The following is a 14366-nucleotide window of genomic DNA, read 5'->3' as shown; positions in this document are numbered from 1 at the left end:
GAGGCGTAAAGGGCACCTATTATTTTTGACGTATGCTGGTCCTGGTCTGAGGGTGTGTTTACATCTGTGTTATAGCATTTTATCGAACGGGTAAGTGGAATATGTCATCTAGTTTTTAACTTTGTAACCTTTTCGTTGACGTATTAATAAATACATTGGAGTTATAATGTATAGTAATATGGTACGTGATCTTTACGTGTCGTTTATCGGTTAAAAATACATAAATATCGGAGCTCAGTCTCACAAAAGCATTAAGGAAGTGCTAACAAGTTAGCTTCGACTGTTTCGATATCTAACTTTATTTAGTTTTGTATAAATGACTGATTTTTAATTTATAATGGACTTTTTTGAAAAGTATACATTGATATGGTTGTTATTTCTTCCAGGTAATGTCAGTCTCTTGCCAAGAATATTGTACATTTTATTAACCAGGCCAAGGTTCGAAGATCAAACCGTGAAGTTATTAATAAATGTCATGTCATGACAACAATGTTCATTAGTTCTGTTAATAACAGAAAACCGCATGTTACATAGTCTCAGAACAGAGATGGTTGGTAAAGATATAAGACAAAATAACTTTTTCTGCTGCAAATTCCTGCCAATGTTAAAAAACACGATCGGATTGGATTCATTTCCAGTTTTCCAGACACAAATTAATTTCTATTCGTAAGAAGGCGATAGTGACGTAAGGTAGCCAGGTCTATAAATACTTATTTATATGGCAGAACGAAGAACAATTTATTTTAGTTTTGCCTTTAGGGCTTAAAACGAAGAACGTTATAGAAATAAGAATTGATTGCTTTTGGTATACAATTATATTTAAACAATAACAAATATTTTTAGACCAACATCTGAAACATCAGCATCATGTTCCACGGGATAGCAGGCAGTGGAGGAGTCGGGTCAGGTAAGAAAAATCCGAAGTGCATCTTTTATGAATTCATCAGGACCTCTGAAGTGTCACCCATTGCATTGTCATCTCCAGTATTTTACTTAATTTCATAATTTTTTACCACACAGCTCCAGCTAACAAACCTGAGTTGTATGAGGTAAATGTTTTTATATATATTGTTGTGTAAGCTTTAAAGAAAAAACTTGAAAGTCCTCATGCTTTTAAAAATTGCACTACAATTTACCCGTTTGAGTTGAACATTCTGACTTCTGATGTTGCAGGAGGTCAAACTGTACAAAAACGCACGGGAACGAGAAAAGTAAGCTTTGCATTGATTCAATGTGCTTAATGATGAGCTGAACTTGTCATCGCTGTAACATTTGATTTATCTCGTTTCTTAAGGTATGACAACATGGCCGAGTTGTTTGCTGTTGTAAAGACCTTGCAGGCATTGGAGAAGGCTTACATCAAAGACTGCGTATCCCCCAGCGAGTAAGTTCCACTTCAGCTTAACACGTAGCCTTTAAATATGAATGTATGCGTCAATGATCTGGATGAAATTGTATTTTTAGGTACACGGCTTCCTGCTCCAGACTCTTGGTTCAGTATAAAGCTGCTTTCAAACAGGTGCAAGGCTCTGATGTGGGCTCCATCGATGAATTCTGCAGGAAGTACAGAGTGAGTAAACATCAGAGTTAGTTAACTAATTTATAACTGTTGCTTTGTGGTAATTTTTCCCACCTTGATGTCTCTGTTATTTTGTCCTTTAGCTTGACTGCCCACTTGCAATGGAGAGGATTAAGGAAGATCGACCAATTACCATCAAAGACGATAAGGGCAACCTGAACCGTTGCATCGCAGATATAGTTTCTGTATGTCCTTTCTCTCAATCACAGTATCAAGCAGTAAATTTATATCTGCCTATTTTGAAGTGAGAATGGAGATTACCATTACTATTCCCTTGAAAATCTACCATTGGTCACATGAGCTACTGGCAGAATATCGGAAACTAGAAAGCACTATCAATGGTAAACTTAACACATCCTTAACATTGTCTTATCTCCCACCATCTGTGAACCGTAGCTCTTCATCACTGTTATGGACAAGTTGAGACTGGAGATCAGAGCCATGGATGAGGTGATTCTGACTTTACAAACATATTAAGCCTGCAATCTGCAAAAAGTTAAAAAGTGGAAATTTTCTCATGGTGATTACTTCTCATGACTACAGATCCAACCAGACCTGAGAGAGCTGATGGAAACCATGAACAGGATGAGCAACATGCCTCCAGACTCTGAGGCAAAGGACAAAGTGAACCTCTGGTGAGTTGCAGAGAGGAGCCTTTATTCCAATACTTTTAAGAGCCTCCAGGGTCAGTTTAGTACCAAATGCTTTGTTACTTTATGTTGCTGGTCAGAGGTTTAGATAGGTAGGTAAAAACTGGACAGAGTTGAGTGTTCTAACTGGACAATTATTTTAAACACACATCAAAGATATTTTTATTTATTGAAATTGTTTGATGTGTAGTTTAAATAGCAGAAGCACAGCGTATTGTCATCTCTCACGGGATTTCTCCTACAGGTTGACCACCCTTAGCAGCATGTCTGCCTCAGATGAGCTGGATGATAACCAGGTCCGCCAGATGCTCTTCGATCTGGAATCAGCCTACAACGCCTTCAACCGCTTCCTCCACTCTTCCTAAAGCTTTTGTCTAACATAGATCTTAACTTTTGGAACTCTGGTTAAGTTAAAAATAAACGCTACTTTTCCCTGCTTGTTCCGGCACGGAGTGAGCTTATATCTGAACAGTTTTTCAGTCACTCTCTTGCCAGTTTCTGTAAGTCTAGTTTCTGTTATTTTATTAGGTTTGGTGCAGTTTACATTCCACTGCCTTGTAATATCCCCTGTTTCTGGTACATCATGCTGCCTACTGCCTTCTGCCTCTTTTTGGCTCTTTGTGTTTGGCCATGTCAGGGCAGTTTACAAGTTTGGCAAAGCATTAACCAAGAATCGTTTCTGAGAAAAGTTCAGCAGCCGAAGTCTATACATTACTTTAAGAGTATCCTGTATGTGTTTTAAAGCCTTTGGGTTTGTTCTGTTTGTCATGGTTCATCTCATATTGATTCTTTCTGTGTGTGGGTCCTCTAAAAGCATTTGTAGACAGAAAAGAGCAGTCTTAGGCTACTGTTCTTATATTTTATCACTTTTCAGCAAAAAAAATGATTAAATCGTATCTGGTGATTATTTAACTTCTCATCTATTTAACTATAACATTGATGCTTAGTGGGAAGGATTTATTTTGATCACATATTTTTCTCATCCTGTAACATGTCTAATCCATTTTTTTTAGAAGGAAGAGTTAGAGTTGAAATTTACAGAGAAAAACTCATGTTGCTGGCTAAATATGTTTCAGCCTTGAAACACCATTGAGGAGGACATATTTATTAAAATGTATCATTGTATATAGTAGTGTTGATTTTTAAATAAAAGCATGTAACACCTTTATAGAAATAAAGTTTAAAAAAATTTCATCTGTTTTTTGGTCTGTCAATTATTGTTTGAGAGGTTAATGGGGATATTTTCAAAGTAAATTTTGTAAAACTGCAGTGAAAAGAATAGTTGTCTTAGCCAGTGCTGCTAAGATGGAACAACTAAATGCATCTAAAATGATTACGTGTGCATATGCTTTTAAGCATGCATCTGACCTCCCTTGTTCAGGGTGCTATGAATAATGAATATTCTCCAAGCAACTTCAGTTTCTATGCATAGTTCTTACCAGACATGGTTGAGTTCGGTTAAATATGTTGCTTTCATTATAGCAGACCAGACTTGTGGGGATACTTAGCAGAGAGCTTTGGCATGGCCTTCCAAATAATGTGCATTTTGTGGGGGGGAATTATTTTCTGATAAGAATATACAGTTGTGTCAAAGCTTTAACTATCTGACCCAAACTGTCTCTGTCAAATGGAAGGGAAACACTGGATGCTGTGTAAGTTTTTCAAAGACAACAAAGAAAAAAACAGCCTGGAAGCTGCTGAATCACAACTGTTGCTGTTCACAATGAAGCTGGTCTTGCACAACTGTGGACTGAGGCTTTCAACAAAGAAAAATGCTGCTCCAGAACCAGCCTTTCAGTGTCAACTGAAATCTATCAATTTCAGGAAAAGTCAGATATTTGCTCAAGAAAGAGTTTTTTTTAAGTAGATGAGAAAAATGTGTCACAATAATAAGTATGTATGAAGCTTTGAAAACTTGGAAAACTGCCAACGATGCTAGTTCAGTAATACTTCAGACTTAAAGATCAGACAAAGGATACATTTTCATCCATCTTAGATCTTTATTCCCACACAAACCTCTCACTGTTGAACATCTTGATAGTTTTACTTTGGTTGTGGTTGAAATAATGAAGATCATGCACGCAGAGAAAGTTCTGAAATTAACTAGATTTTTGTTGTATAACTAAGCCGCACACTTAATAGCTGTGATTTAATAAATCTTAAAAAAAAAAACAAATTTATCAAAGTCATACCTATGGTGAGTATAAAAAGTAGACTTTACTTTTAGCACTGTAAAAACAAAACTAACAACAAAAAACTACGCTGCGGCTCCTTTAAGAACCAGTCGCGTTTTTGTTACCATAACAACAAGTAGCCACAAACCCACGTAAAGGAGCAAGAGCCGTGAGGTGCGTCAAACGTTAGGTTGGTGCGGGGGTTAACACTGAAATTTTGCAGATTGTACCAAAGAGAGACTTTTTCAGTCACTAAAAGAAAATGGAAGCTAACATTTTTCCTAACAAGCAGCAACTGAAGTTGTGAAAAGCGGCGTCTGAGCGGGGTGGTCGCTAGAGAGTTGCCAGGTAATCCCACCGTAGTTCTCCACTGTTGCATTAATAACATAGAAGCTACGAAACGGGTGAATGTTGCACATTTGACTGGACAGGCTGCCCTCTAAACCTTTCCGCACCTGCTTTTGGTTTATTGCCCGCAGGAATAATCCAGGAGAGTGATGATGGTTTCTATGTGAAGCACTGGCTCAGATGGACAAACAAAAAATGAGCAAAAAGCATGAGTCAGTAAAAGTGTCAGAAGTGGAGGAGCACATTTTTCTCAAATATGAAATCAGGAAGAGAATCGGAAAAGGGGTAAGAATGTTTTATAATTATCTTAACTATGATTTGCTTCATTTATTGAAGATCATTGCATGGCCCAATGATCTCCAACAACAAAGGGGAAACATACATTCCCTTTGTTATTTAAAAGGAAAGTTTCCCTATAACATTAAGTGAAACTTTCCTTTTAAATAAATTCCTTTCAGCTTTCCTGTGCAATCACGTTGAGAAAATTCCTCAGATTCTCTAGACTTAAGGTCCTCGGTTAACACCAGTGTTGCAAGCAAGTGGTTTATTTTCTTTCCTTGCAGATCAGCTGATGTTAGATCAGCAAGTCCAACCCTTTTGTTTTCCTTACTTGTGGCAGACACAGGAACTCTAACTGGCTGGTTTCTTGCCATTCTCATTTCACAGAGGTTTGCAAATTGATGCTCTCGTTTTAGACAGCCTGCTGGTAAATGCTGTGTGAACCTGCCAACTCCGTAAACTAGAAGAGACTATGACTCATGCTCCCCTGCTGTTCAACTTGTTTGCATATGACCTGTGGCGCTCTGGCTGTGAGGAATCAGACCAAAGGGCAGTTAGAAACACTCTTAAGTAGATTTAAAGAAGTATACATGATTTTACTAATGCAGAAAAACTACTGTTGCACATCACTATTTGAGCCTAAGCTCGTCATATGCAAAGAGCTTCCAGTGTTGTGTGAATCTGATCCACTGGCCTGAGTACAATAACACTGTATTCTGATGCCCTGCCTGTGTTATGCTTGACCTCCTGTTTCTCTGGGGTCATAACTTTTGCCTCGCTTTCAATAACACTGGTATCAAGAGTGTATTTTACAAATGAGAGGCTACATTTATATATATATATATATATATATATATATATATATATATATATTTGACATATATATCAAATGGGAATTGAATGCAAAGGCAGGCAATTCCTATTGGAGGGTGTTTGGAACCTGTCATATTTACCTCCATATTTCAATGTATTTTTTGAATGTGGTGCATAATTGTGAAGAGTAAGGAAATAATTAATTGCTTTCAGCATTTTTTACTCATGAATTTATTTAAAGGGGTTTCCTGGTGTTAGTATTTTGTAGAACTGCCTTTTGCAGGAATTACAGCTGCATTTCTTTTGGGAAATGTCTGTAGCAGCGTTGCAAAAAGAGAGAGATGTTTTCGACCTTTATTCTTTGCAAAATAGCTTCAGCTCAGCCAGATTTGATGGGAAATATCTGTGATCAATCACTTTTGTGACAGGTTCTTTGCTTACTTTAGGTCTAAACTTTGACCGGGCCATTCAAACACATGCATGCATTTTGATCTAATCCATATTTAACGTTGTTATGCTGCTAAAAGGTGAGCCTCCTACCTCAATGTTGAGCCTTTTGCAGCCTATTACACATTTTACACTGTATTTTTGCTCCATTTATCTTTCCATCAACTCTGACAAGTATTTCCATATGATTATGCTGCCATTACCATGTTTCATTGTAGGGATGATGTGTTCAGTGTCATGTGCAGTGGTATTTTAAAAAAAAACATGCATATTTACACGTCTTACTTTTGCAGAGTCTATGAATAATAGTTCTCCTGTCAGTAGATTCTCCCACTTTGGTCTTTTTGATACTGGTTGCACACTATTGCACACAATCTCTGAGGCCGTCAAATGTGATGAGACTATTATAGGCATTATAGACTACTATAGGCATCTATAAGTGAGCCAAAATTAAAGGGATTCTAAATCTAAATCTAAACTATATACAGTACATAAAAGTTTAGATTTTCTAATAAATAAAAAAAAATCAGAAAATATTGTTTGTACTTTCTTCCATTTCACAATTATAAACTACTTTACATTGGTAGGACTTGCAGTAATACACATAACTAATATATCAAGCACAGATCTAAGTACTAAAATACTAAGATGTGTTTTTATGCAAAACCTCTCCTGAAAGTACCTGCTTTGAAAAACAGGTTCTAATAATAATTTTTTAAAAACAACTCCTTAAACAATTAGACATTTCTAGAATGATACAATATGACATGAAGATCCAAGCAACAAAAAAGACATTGAAGACCATCATGAAGAGGAACAGAGAGTAAAACGTGGAAAACTAACCAAATCAAGAACCATCAGAACCTAACAAAAAACTAAAAGATATTTTGTTTCTCTTTCAGTCTTATTGTATTGTGTAACAAAGCATGGGGGACCTTTGACATGTCTGGTGTCCAGGGGCCTGTTATCTAATCCATCCTTTTCTTTATGTCCTGGAAAGTTTATCTTTTCCAGTGGGAGATTACCACTAGAGCATAAGATGTACCTTAAAGATCTGTAATGCATCCAACTGAATTTAGATATTTTTAATTCAAAATAAAAACAAATCTGGTGTTGTTTTCCCATTTGGTGCACATTTTGTTGTTGAATTCTTTACATTTATATCAAATGTCCTTTGCTGCCAGTACAAAAAGGCTTTTTAAACTCATAAGTGGAGGTGTAAGAACCAGTTTGACAAAGTGTTCTTCCTGTTTTAGGCCTACGGCATTGTATGGAAAGCAGTCGACCGACACACGGGGGTGACTGTGGCAGTGAAAAAAATCTTTGATGCTTTCAGAAACAGGACAGATGCGCAGGTTGGTAAAACTGTTTTTCATTGCAAATGTAAGTGATCATAAGATGATCATAAAGCATTCTTGCTACTCTTGCATATTTTAATTCAAATACACCAGTAAACATAGAAATAATATAGCAATACTAACGTTATGATATAATTCTGTGATGTGAATGAGACTTCCAGGACTGTTCTATATCTCAGACTAGAGCTTCCGATCTGCAATACAACCTCTCTGTATAAACGTCCTTCACCTTCAGGGAAGACAGCTCATTATTAATTAGAGCAGGAGGATTGTGTTTGCCTAGTTCATTGCATCGTCTTGCCTGTAAAGTTCATGTCACGAATGCAGTTTTCTTTCCTTTTCTGTTTTTACAGCGGACATTCAGAGAAATCATGTTCCTTCAGGTAACAATCATATTGACGTTTGAAGGAGATATTGCCTAAAATACATTCAGACGTGTGTCTGATACGCCGCTACTTATTTCTCAAATTAGTCTCCTGTTTCATCATCTAATGTATACTGCATTAAAAATGTGGGTCAAAATGTTTGGCTCAGCAGGAAACAGTTCATTTATAATTCATTTGTCTGAAACGTGGTAGCGCAAACTGTAATGTGATATTAAAATTCTTGTCATCGTGTTCAGGTCATTTTTATAAGAAAAATTTATAAGACTTTTTTTTTTCTTTGTCGTTGGGTAAAATCGGCATCATGTGGCCAAATTCATCTCTCCCTGTGCTGCTTCACTTCTCCAGTGCTGCGTTTTATAGTGGAAGTTTTATAACTGTTTGGACACGTTATGCGTTGTTTGTATTACACTTTGCTGTTGCGTTACCTGCTGCTTATTACAAGTCAGAGAAAATCTGTGCCGTGCTTCCTGTGATTCTGCTATTAAAAATGATAATCCTTGTGCAGGAGTTCGGAGATCATTCTAACATCATCAAACTCTTAAACGTCATCCGAGCCCAAAATGACAAAGACATTTATCTCATCTTTGAGTACATGGGTATGTATTAGTACGTATAAATTGTTTTATTAAATATGAACTATTAAAACTTAATATGACAGGAGGATGTTTGGAGGATGTTGGAGGGTGGCCTTCTCATTCCATCTTTCTATTCATCCACCCATATTAAACATCTGCATTTTTACATTGAAAACCAGAATGAGAATTTCTGTTCAGACACAGACAGTATTATGCATTTAAAGTCGTGCTGTAGCAGCAGCTGTAAGCTGTCACTTTTCCTCTTTATTTTTCTCCCAGATACCGACTTACACGCTGTGATTAGGAAAGGCTCTCTTCTTAAAGACATTCACAAGCGTTACGTTATGTACCAGCTCTTCAGGGCCAACAAGTACCTCCATTCAGGAAATGTTATTCACAGAGATGAAAAAGTGAGGCGCTTTTAAAACATATTCATATTTCTTTTTATCTAAAGCGACGGCACCGTGAAACGGCTTGAAATCACTCTAAATTTGTTATATTCGCAGCCTTCCAACGTACTTTTGGACACAGACTGCGTCGTCAAGCTCTGTGACTTCGGCTTAGCCAGATCTCTCAACCAGATCCAGGAGGACAGTGGGAACCCAGCTCTGACGGAGTATGTGGCAACGCGGTGGTATCGGGCTCCTGAGATCCTGCTGGGATCAACAAGGTATCAGCTGTGATGAGCATCTGTTGTCACCATCTGAACTGCATCCAGGCTGGCTTTTTTTCCCCCCTTCAATTTAATTTATTTGAAGAGAAGCATAGCTTCTATGCCTGTCTTTAACCAAAGAACAAGCTTAAGAATTGGGGAGTCAAAAAATCAGGACAGTATTCACACTTAGAATGGAAATATGTATACAGGACATTGGAAACATTAATATATTTTTGTGATTTTCTTTTAGCACAAAATTGTGACTTGGAAGAAAAGGGATACATTCAGTCCTCTCACTCTGATCTCTAATACCTCTAAATAAAATCCTTAGCTTAGCTTTAAATGCCACAAAGAGCTTTATTTTTAACTTAACTATGTTTTTGTAAGATATTTTAGCCACTGTTGGTCTTGACTCTCGGAAAGGAGGAGTTTTGCAGATTAATGACACTTTATGCTTTAATTTCTTATGCTATAATCTTGTTCAAAGGTACACCAATGGTGTGGATATGTGGAGCCTCGGCTGCATCCTTGGAGAAATGCTGCTTGGAAAAGCTCTGTTTCCTGGAACTTCGACCATCAACCAAGTAGAGAAGATCATGAGTGCCATACCTCACCCCAGCCCAGAAGGTAGCAGATAATGTCAAAATGTCACATACTCGACAACTTATTTTTGGTTTGGACTGAATAAATACATTTGTTATTCCAGATATTCTCGCCATCAAGTCTGAATATGGATCTTCTGTCATTCAGAGAATGTTATTGAAGTAAGACTATTTTTTTTACTGTGTTTGTTTGAAATGCTTTTGTGGAGACATAAATCAACAGTCTTTGTCTTTTTCTATATTGTGTACATTAAGATATGTTATCCTAACCTCCAGTGACGGCAAATTGTATTTATTCTGTGTGAAGTTAGGAGAACTATACATATGCATATGGCAAGTTTGTTGTTATTGTGGTATTCAGTGTTTTGCAAAAGTACCCACACCCCTTGACATTTTATGCTACCTCCACAAGATACAATACATTTTATTACAAGTTTCTTTGCTTGACCTCCTTGTGGCAACAGGAATTGTTTTGGCTTTCTTGTTGTTACTCTATAATGGTGAGAATTGTTGAGTACAACACACAGTTATTCTATTAAGATACATGAACTGCGAATCTCTATCTACCAATGAAGGCAATTGGTTGCACTGGATTTTATTTTGAAATACCCAAAGAAAGTGAGTTATCACAGTATTGTGTTTTTTTATTTCTAATAAAAATATATGTATATTTTTCTTTCCATGTCACAATTATACTCTATTTTTTGCTACTCTGTCGCATAAAGTCTCAATTAAATGAATAAAAGTTGAAGGTTATTATTAAAGAAGGTACTATCCAAGAAGAAAATTGTTTCTTTAAAGTCTTAGCGGGCAGGAGCAGAGATGCACTAATACAGCAGTGTTTAAGCTAAACGCATCACCTTGTCCAAACATCTATCGACCTTCTGTTCTTTTTATGATGAAATGTTCTTATTTGAATACCTCAGAGTTGTTGTCATGTCCTCTGCTGTGTAATTTTATCTATTTTGTATATACGACTCATGACATACTTGTCTTTCACCAGACCACAGGTGCCTTTGGAGGATCTTCTCCAGCCTTCTGTGCCTCCTGATGCCCTCGACCTGCTGAAGGGTTTGTTAGTTTTTAACCCGGACAAGCGGCTGACTGCAGAGCAGGCTCTTCATCACCCATATGTATCCAGGTATTAAAACTTACAATGCAACTACAATAGCAGTGCTAAGGTTTTCTACATGGAGAAATTATTGTTGAGAAATCTCTGTCTTCTTTTGGTTGCTTAATTTGATGATTTGTGGTTTCTAATTACTCTTAGCTCCTTGCTCTTCTGCTGTACTATTAATGTTTAGATTATAGATGTCTTTTTGCTTTTAAGTGCAATAAAAGATGCATTTATGTTAAAGTTTTTTTTACACTGTCACAGAATTAAATAAGTGCTGTAGTATGTTTGGTCAGTCAGATGAAATCTCACTGCAGTAGATTTTCACATCTGACACACATGATGGTGCCCACAATACTAAATATTAAGGGAGTCAGCACAATGATGATGACAAGTGGTTAAGAGATCAGTGTAAAAAATGTGGATTAATCAGAAATTCTACTTCTGTTGCAATAGTCATTAATAACATCTCACCTGTATATAATACTAATGATGGAAATAATATTTAAAACGCAGTTTTTTCCCCCTTTAGATTCCATAATCCAGCCAAAGAGCCAGCCCTCAACTACGATGTAGTCCTGGCAGTGGATGATGACGTGCAATTATCTGTGATTCAGTACCGCAACAAATTATACGAGGTGATTAAAATATTACTGAAATAAAAACCCTGCATGTCAAATAATATGTTTAAAGTTTATTTGGTCAAGGGTATTAAATTTGTTCAATCTTCCAAATTGTTTTAGATGATACTGGAAAGGAGAACACAGCAAGGGATATTGAGGCTACCAAACAACAGAGCCTGTGGAGATAGCCAGGAGAAACCCAGCTCAAGGAAGAGTGATAAAGAAGAGGAAAGCCCTGCAGCTGCAGCATCCAACAACAATGAGAGGAAAACATGCAATGAGGAGACAGGCGAGACAAACCATGAGCCTTCACATACGGAGATCGCTAAAGCAGAGGCTGCCAATGCATCTAACCCATCTACAACAGAGAAGACGAGTCCACAACCTGGTTACCGCTTAGGAAAACCTGCATATAACCCCATAACTCATGTTTCAAGTATGACAACTTATTTCTTTGCTAGAATGTTTCCGTGTTGTAATGTCTCTGACCAAAAATGTTTCTCCCATGGTTTACTGTGTTCAAAAATATATTTGTTTTCTTCAGTAATCGTCTTTTAGTATTCATATGTCTCTTATAACATCACATTGTCGGAGAGGGTAAACTGAAATTTGTCTTTTCTCCACTCAGATGGTTTTTATCGACCCCCTCGCTATTCTGTAACCGGCAGGAGCTCAGCAGGACACACCAGAACAAGAACTGCAATTACATCATCAGCAGAGGGCAACGACTCTAATGTAGTAATCAGCGTTCACCGTTTAGTTTAGCTCCACTTTTTGTGTTACTATCTTGATTTGTCTACGTCAGAGTATTTTCTTCAATAATATTTCATTGTGAGCCTCACTCTTTTTGCTACTTTTTAACACTCTTTACTTCACCTTCTTTTTACTAGTCCATGGACCAGATTCTCCAGCGGGGTCGTTCAGCCAATGTGGTTCACAACCGCTCCTTCTCCTGGAGCCTCAGTCAAACGCAAAACAACCCTTTAGTTCGCAAAGATGACGCATCTTTAACGGCTGGGTTGCATATCTCTTCAGCTACACTGGTAAGTCTATCATCTCTCATCATTTTCTCTTCTATACCTGCTTTATTCAAGACAGAATTTTGAAAACATTATGTTATATATGCAAATATAATTATAGTGCCTAGCAAAAATAGGGACATCTTTTAGACTTTTTGAAATCAGAATCAGAAACTTCAATGGATTTTATTGGGATTTTATGTGAAAAACCAAAACAAAGTAACATATAATTGCGAAATGGAATTAATAATTAATTAATTTTAACTATTAACCCAGAAAAGCATGTATTTGTATTTACCTCCTCCTCCATGTCTTTACTCCTAGAAAAAATACAAATTATTCAGTAATTGGCATTGGTCTGTAAATTGCTGCTAAATGTGTTGATTTCTTATTTTAAGTAATGTTTTTCTCTAAAACCTAGTAATAACAAAATTATGTCCACTTTTGTGTATGCAGAACCAGCGCCCCAGTTCTCAGGCTCGCGAAGCTCGTCCACCACCACCACGGTTCAGCAAGAAAGTGTTTCAGAACAACTGCAATGTGGCTGGCACTGGAGACCCACGGGCCAAATTAGGCAGTTATACCCAAGCCTACGGCACCATCAACAAGACAGAACTGGATAATCTGATTCGTAGCCGCCACCATAAACAATAGCTTTCATAATATCAGAGGTTACACAGAAGGAGGAAGTTGCAAGTATTTGAATGTACAACAAAGTTTGCTTTGATCGTCTTGCTAAGACAGGATGGCATCTAGCTGGAAAACAGGAGCTGTGTAGAAAGACCATGATTTACTGCATCAGTTATGGTCATGACTTATGAAAAGTCAATGATGATGGGCTCTTCCGCATCTATCATATTAGATGGGTTTAGTATGTAATTCTACTGAAGGATTTATGCAACCCTTTTCTTTGCCAGACTAAAATGCTAACCATTAAAAGTAAACAAGAGGTTTGAAGTCCCAAATTCCTAGAGTCATTTTCTCTAGACGAGAAGCAGAGAATTTGTTTGTTGGGTAAAAATTGTGGGGGTGAGCTGCATATACACCATTTCCATTGTCCATTCCATCATCTGGGATAATGTCTCACTCTCTGAAAGGTTCTTCACACACAAATAGGGACTTATCAGGAACTAGTAGTACTATTTATTTTACTTCGCTGTTGCTGAAAGTTTTATGAAGCAAAGAGCTCTCGCATCAAACTAAATCAAACCCAACACCCTCATTTAACATCATTTTAAAACATCGGCTAGTTGGGTTGGGCACACGATTGCTGTAAAATATGCAAATAGATGTTTTAATAAATGATTGCAATGAGTGATTTATGTTTATGTGAACATACCAGCAATAAACCTTCTATACGCAAATTGAAAACAATCAAAAATGTGTTCATTTTTGTTCCTAATCAAAACAACATCCCTCTGGTTTTTTTACTGATGTCAAATGGAGTCGTGGAGTCAATGGGTCCAGTTATTCATCTCCTCCAGTGAGACTCTCCAGCTCGTTCTGGGGATCCCAAGGCATTTCCAGGCCAATGGCCCTCCAGAGTCTGCCCAGAAAACCATGAGGGCCTTGGAGATAATTTTTCACAAATCAGTAAACCCTTGGCAGTTAAGACGGCAATGATTTGTGAAGAGGACCAAGGCAGAGCAGAAAGGGTAGATGGCATTATTAAAGTACTCATTTTGACCCAAGTTGTTACTTTATTTAAACCAACAAGTTAGCTCCACCATGCATGCACCTGCAA

The 14366-nt window shown here is 37.2% G+C and overlaps 2 protein-coding genes across 2 annotated transcripts; both read left to right on the top strand.

The window, feature by feature from the left end:
- Positions 1-3294, top strand: vps28 (VPS28, ESCRT-I subunit). The gene is made up of 10 exons (XM_005816413.3): positions 1-90; positions 844-907; positions 1021-1049; positions 1174-1211; positions 1295-1384; positions 1465-1570; positions 1663-1764; positions 1976-2029; positions 2123-2214; positions 2474-3294. Exons 2-10 carry the CDS (start codon positions 868-870, stop codon positions 2592-2594), a joined length of 672 nt encoding a protein of 223 aa, XP_005816470.1. The 5' UTR covers positions 1-90; positions 844-867; the 3' UTR covers positions 2595-3294.
- A 1256-nt stretch (positions 3295-4550) lies between these two features.
- mapk15 (mitogen-activated protein kinase 15) lies at positions 4551-13979 on the top strand. The gene is made up of 15 exons (XM_005816414.3): positions 4551-4751; positions 4883-5036; positions 7547-7645; positions 8002-8031; positions 8540-8630; positions 8889-9019; positions 9116-9279; positions 9752-9891; positions 9971-10028; positions 10870-11007; positions 11513-11618; positions 11724-12039; positions 12232-12338; positions 12494-12646; positions 13079-13979. The coding sequence occupies exons 2-15, from the start codon at positions 4932-4934 to the stop codon at positions 13274-13276; spliced, it is 1836 nt and encodes a 611-aa protein (XP_005816471.2). The 5' UTR covers positions 4551-4751; positions 4883-4931; the 3' UTR covers positions 13277-13979.
- Positions 13980-14366: the final 387 nt, after the last annotated feature.

Source organism: Xiphophorus maculatus, chromosome 13 (assembly GCF_002775205.1).
Source record: "Xiphophorus maculatus strain JP 163 A chromosome 13, X_maculatus-5.0-male, whole genome shotgun sequence".
Classification (NCBI taxonomy): domain Eukaryota; kingdom Metazoa; phylum Chordata; class Actinopteri; order Cyprinodontiformes; family Poeciliidae; genus Xiphophorus; species Xiphophorus maculatus.
This window is presented reverse-complemented; position numbering and strand designations above follow the sequence as displayed.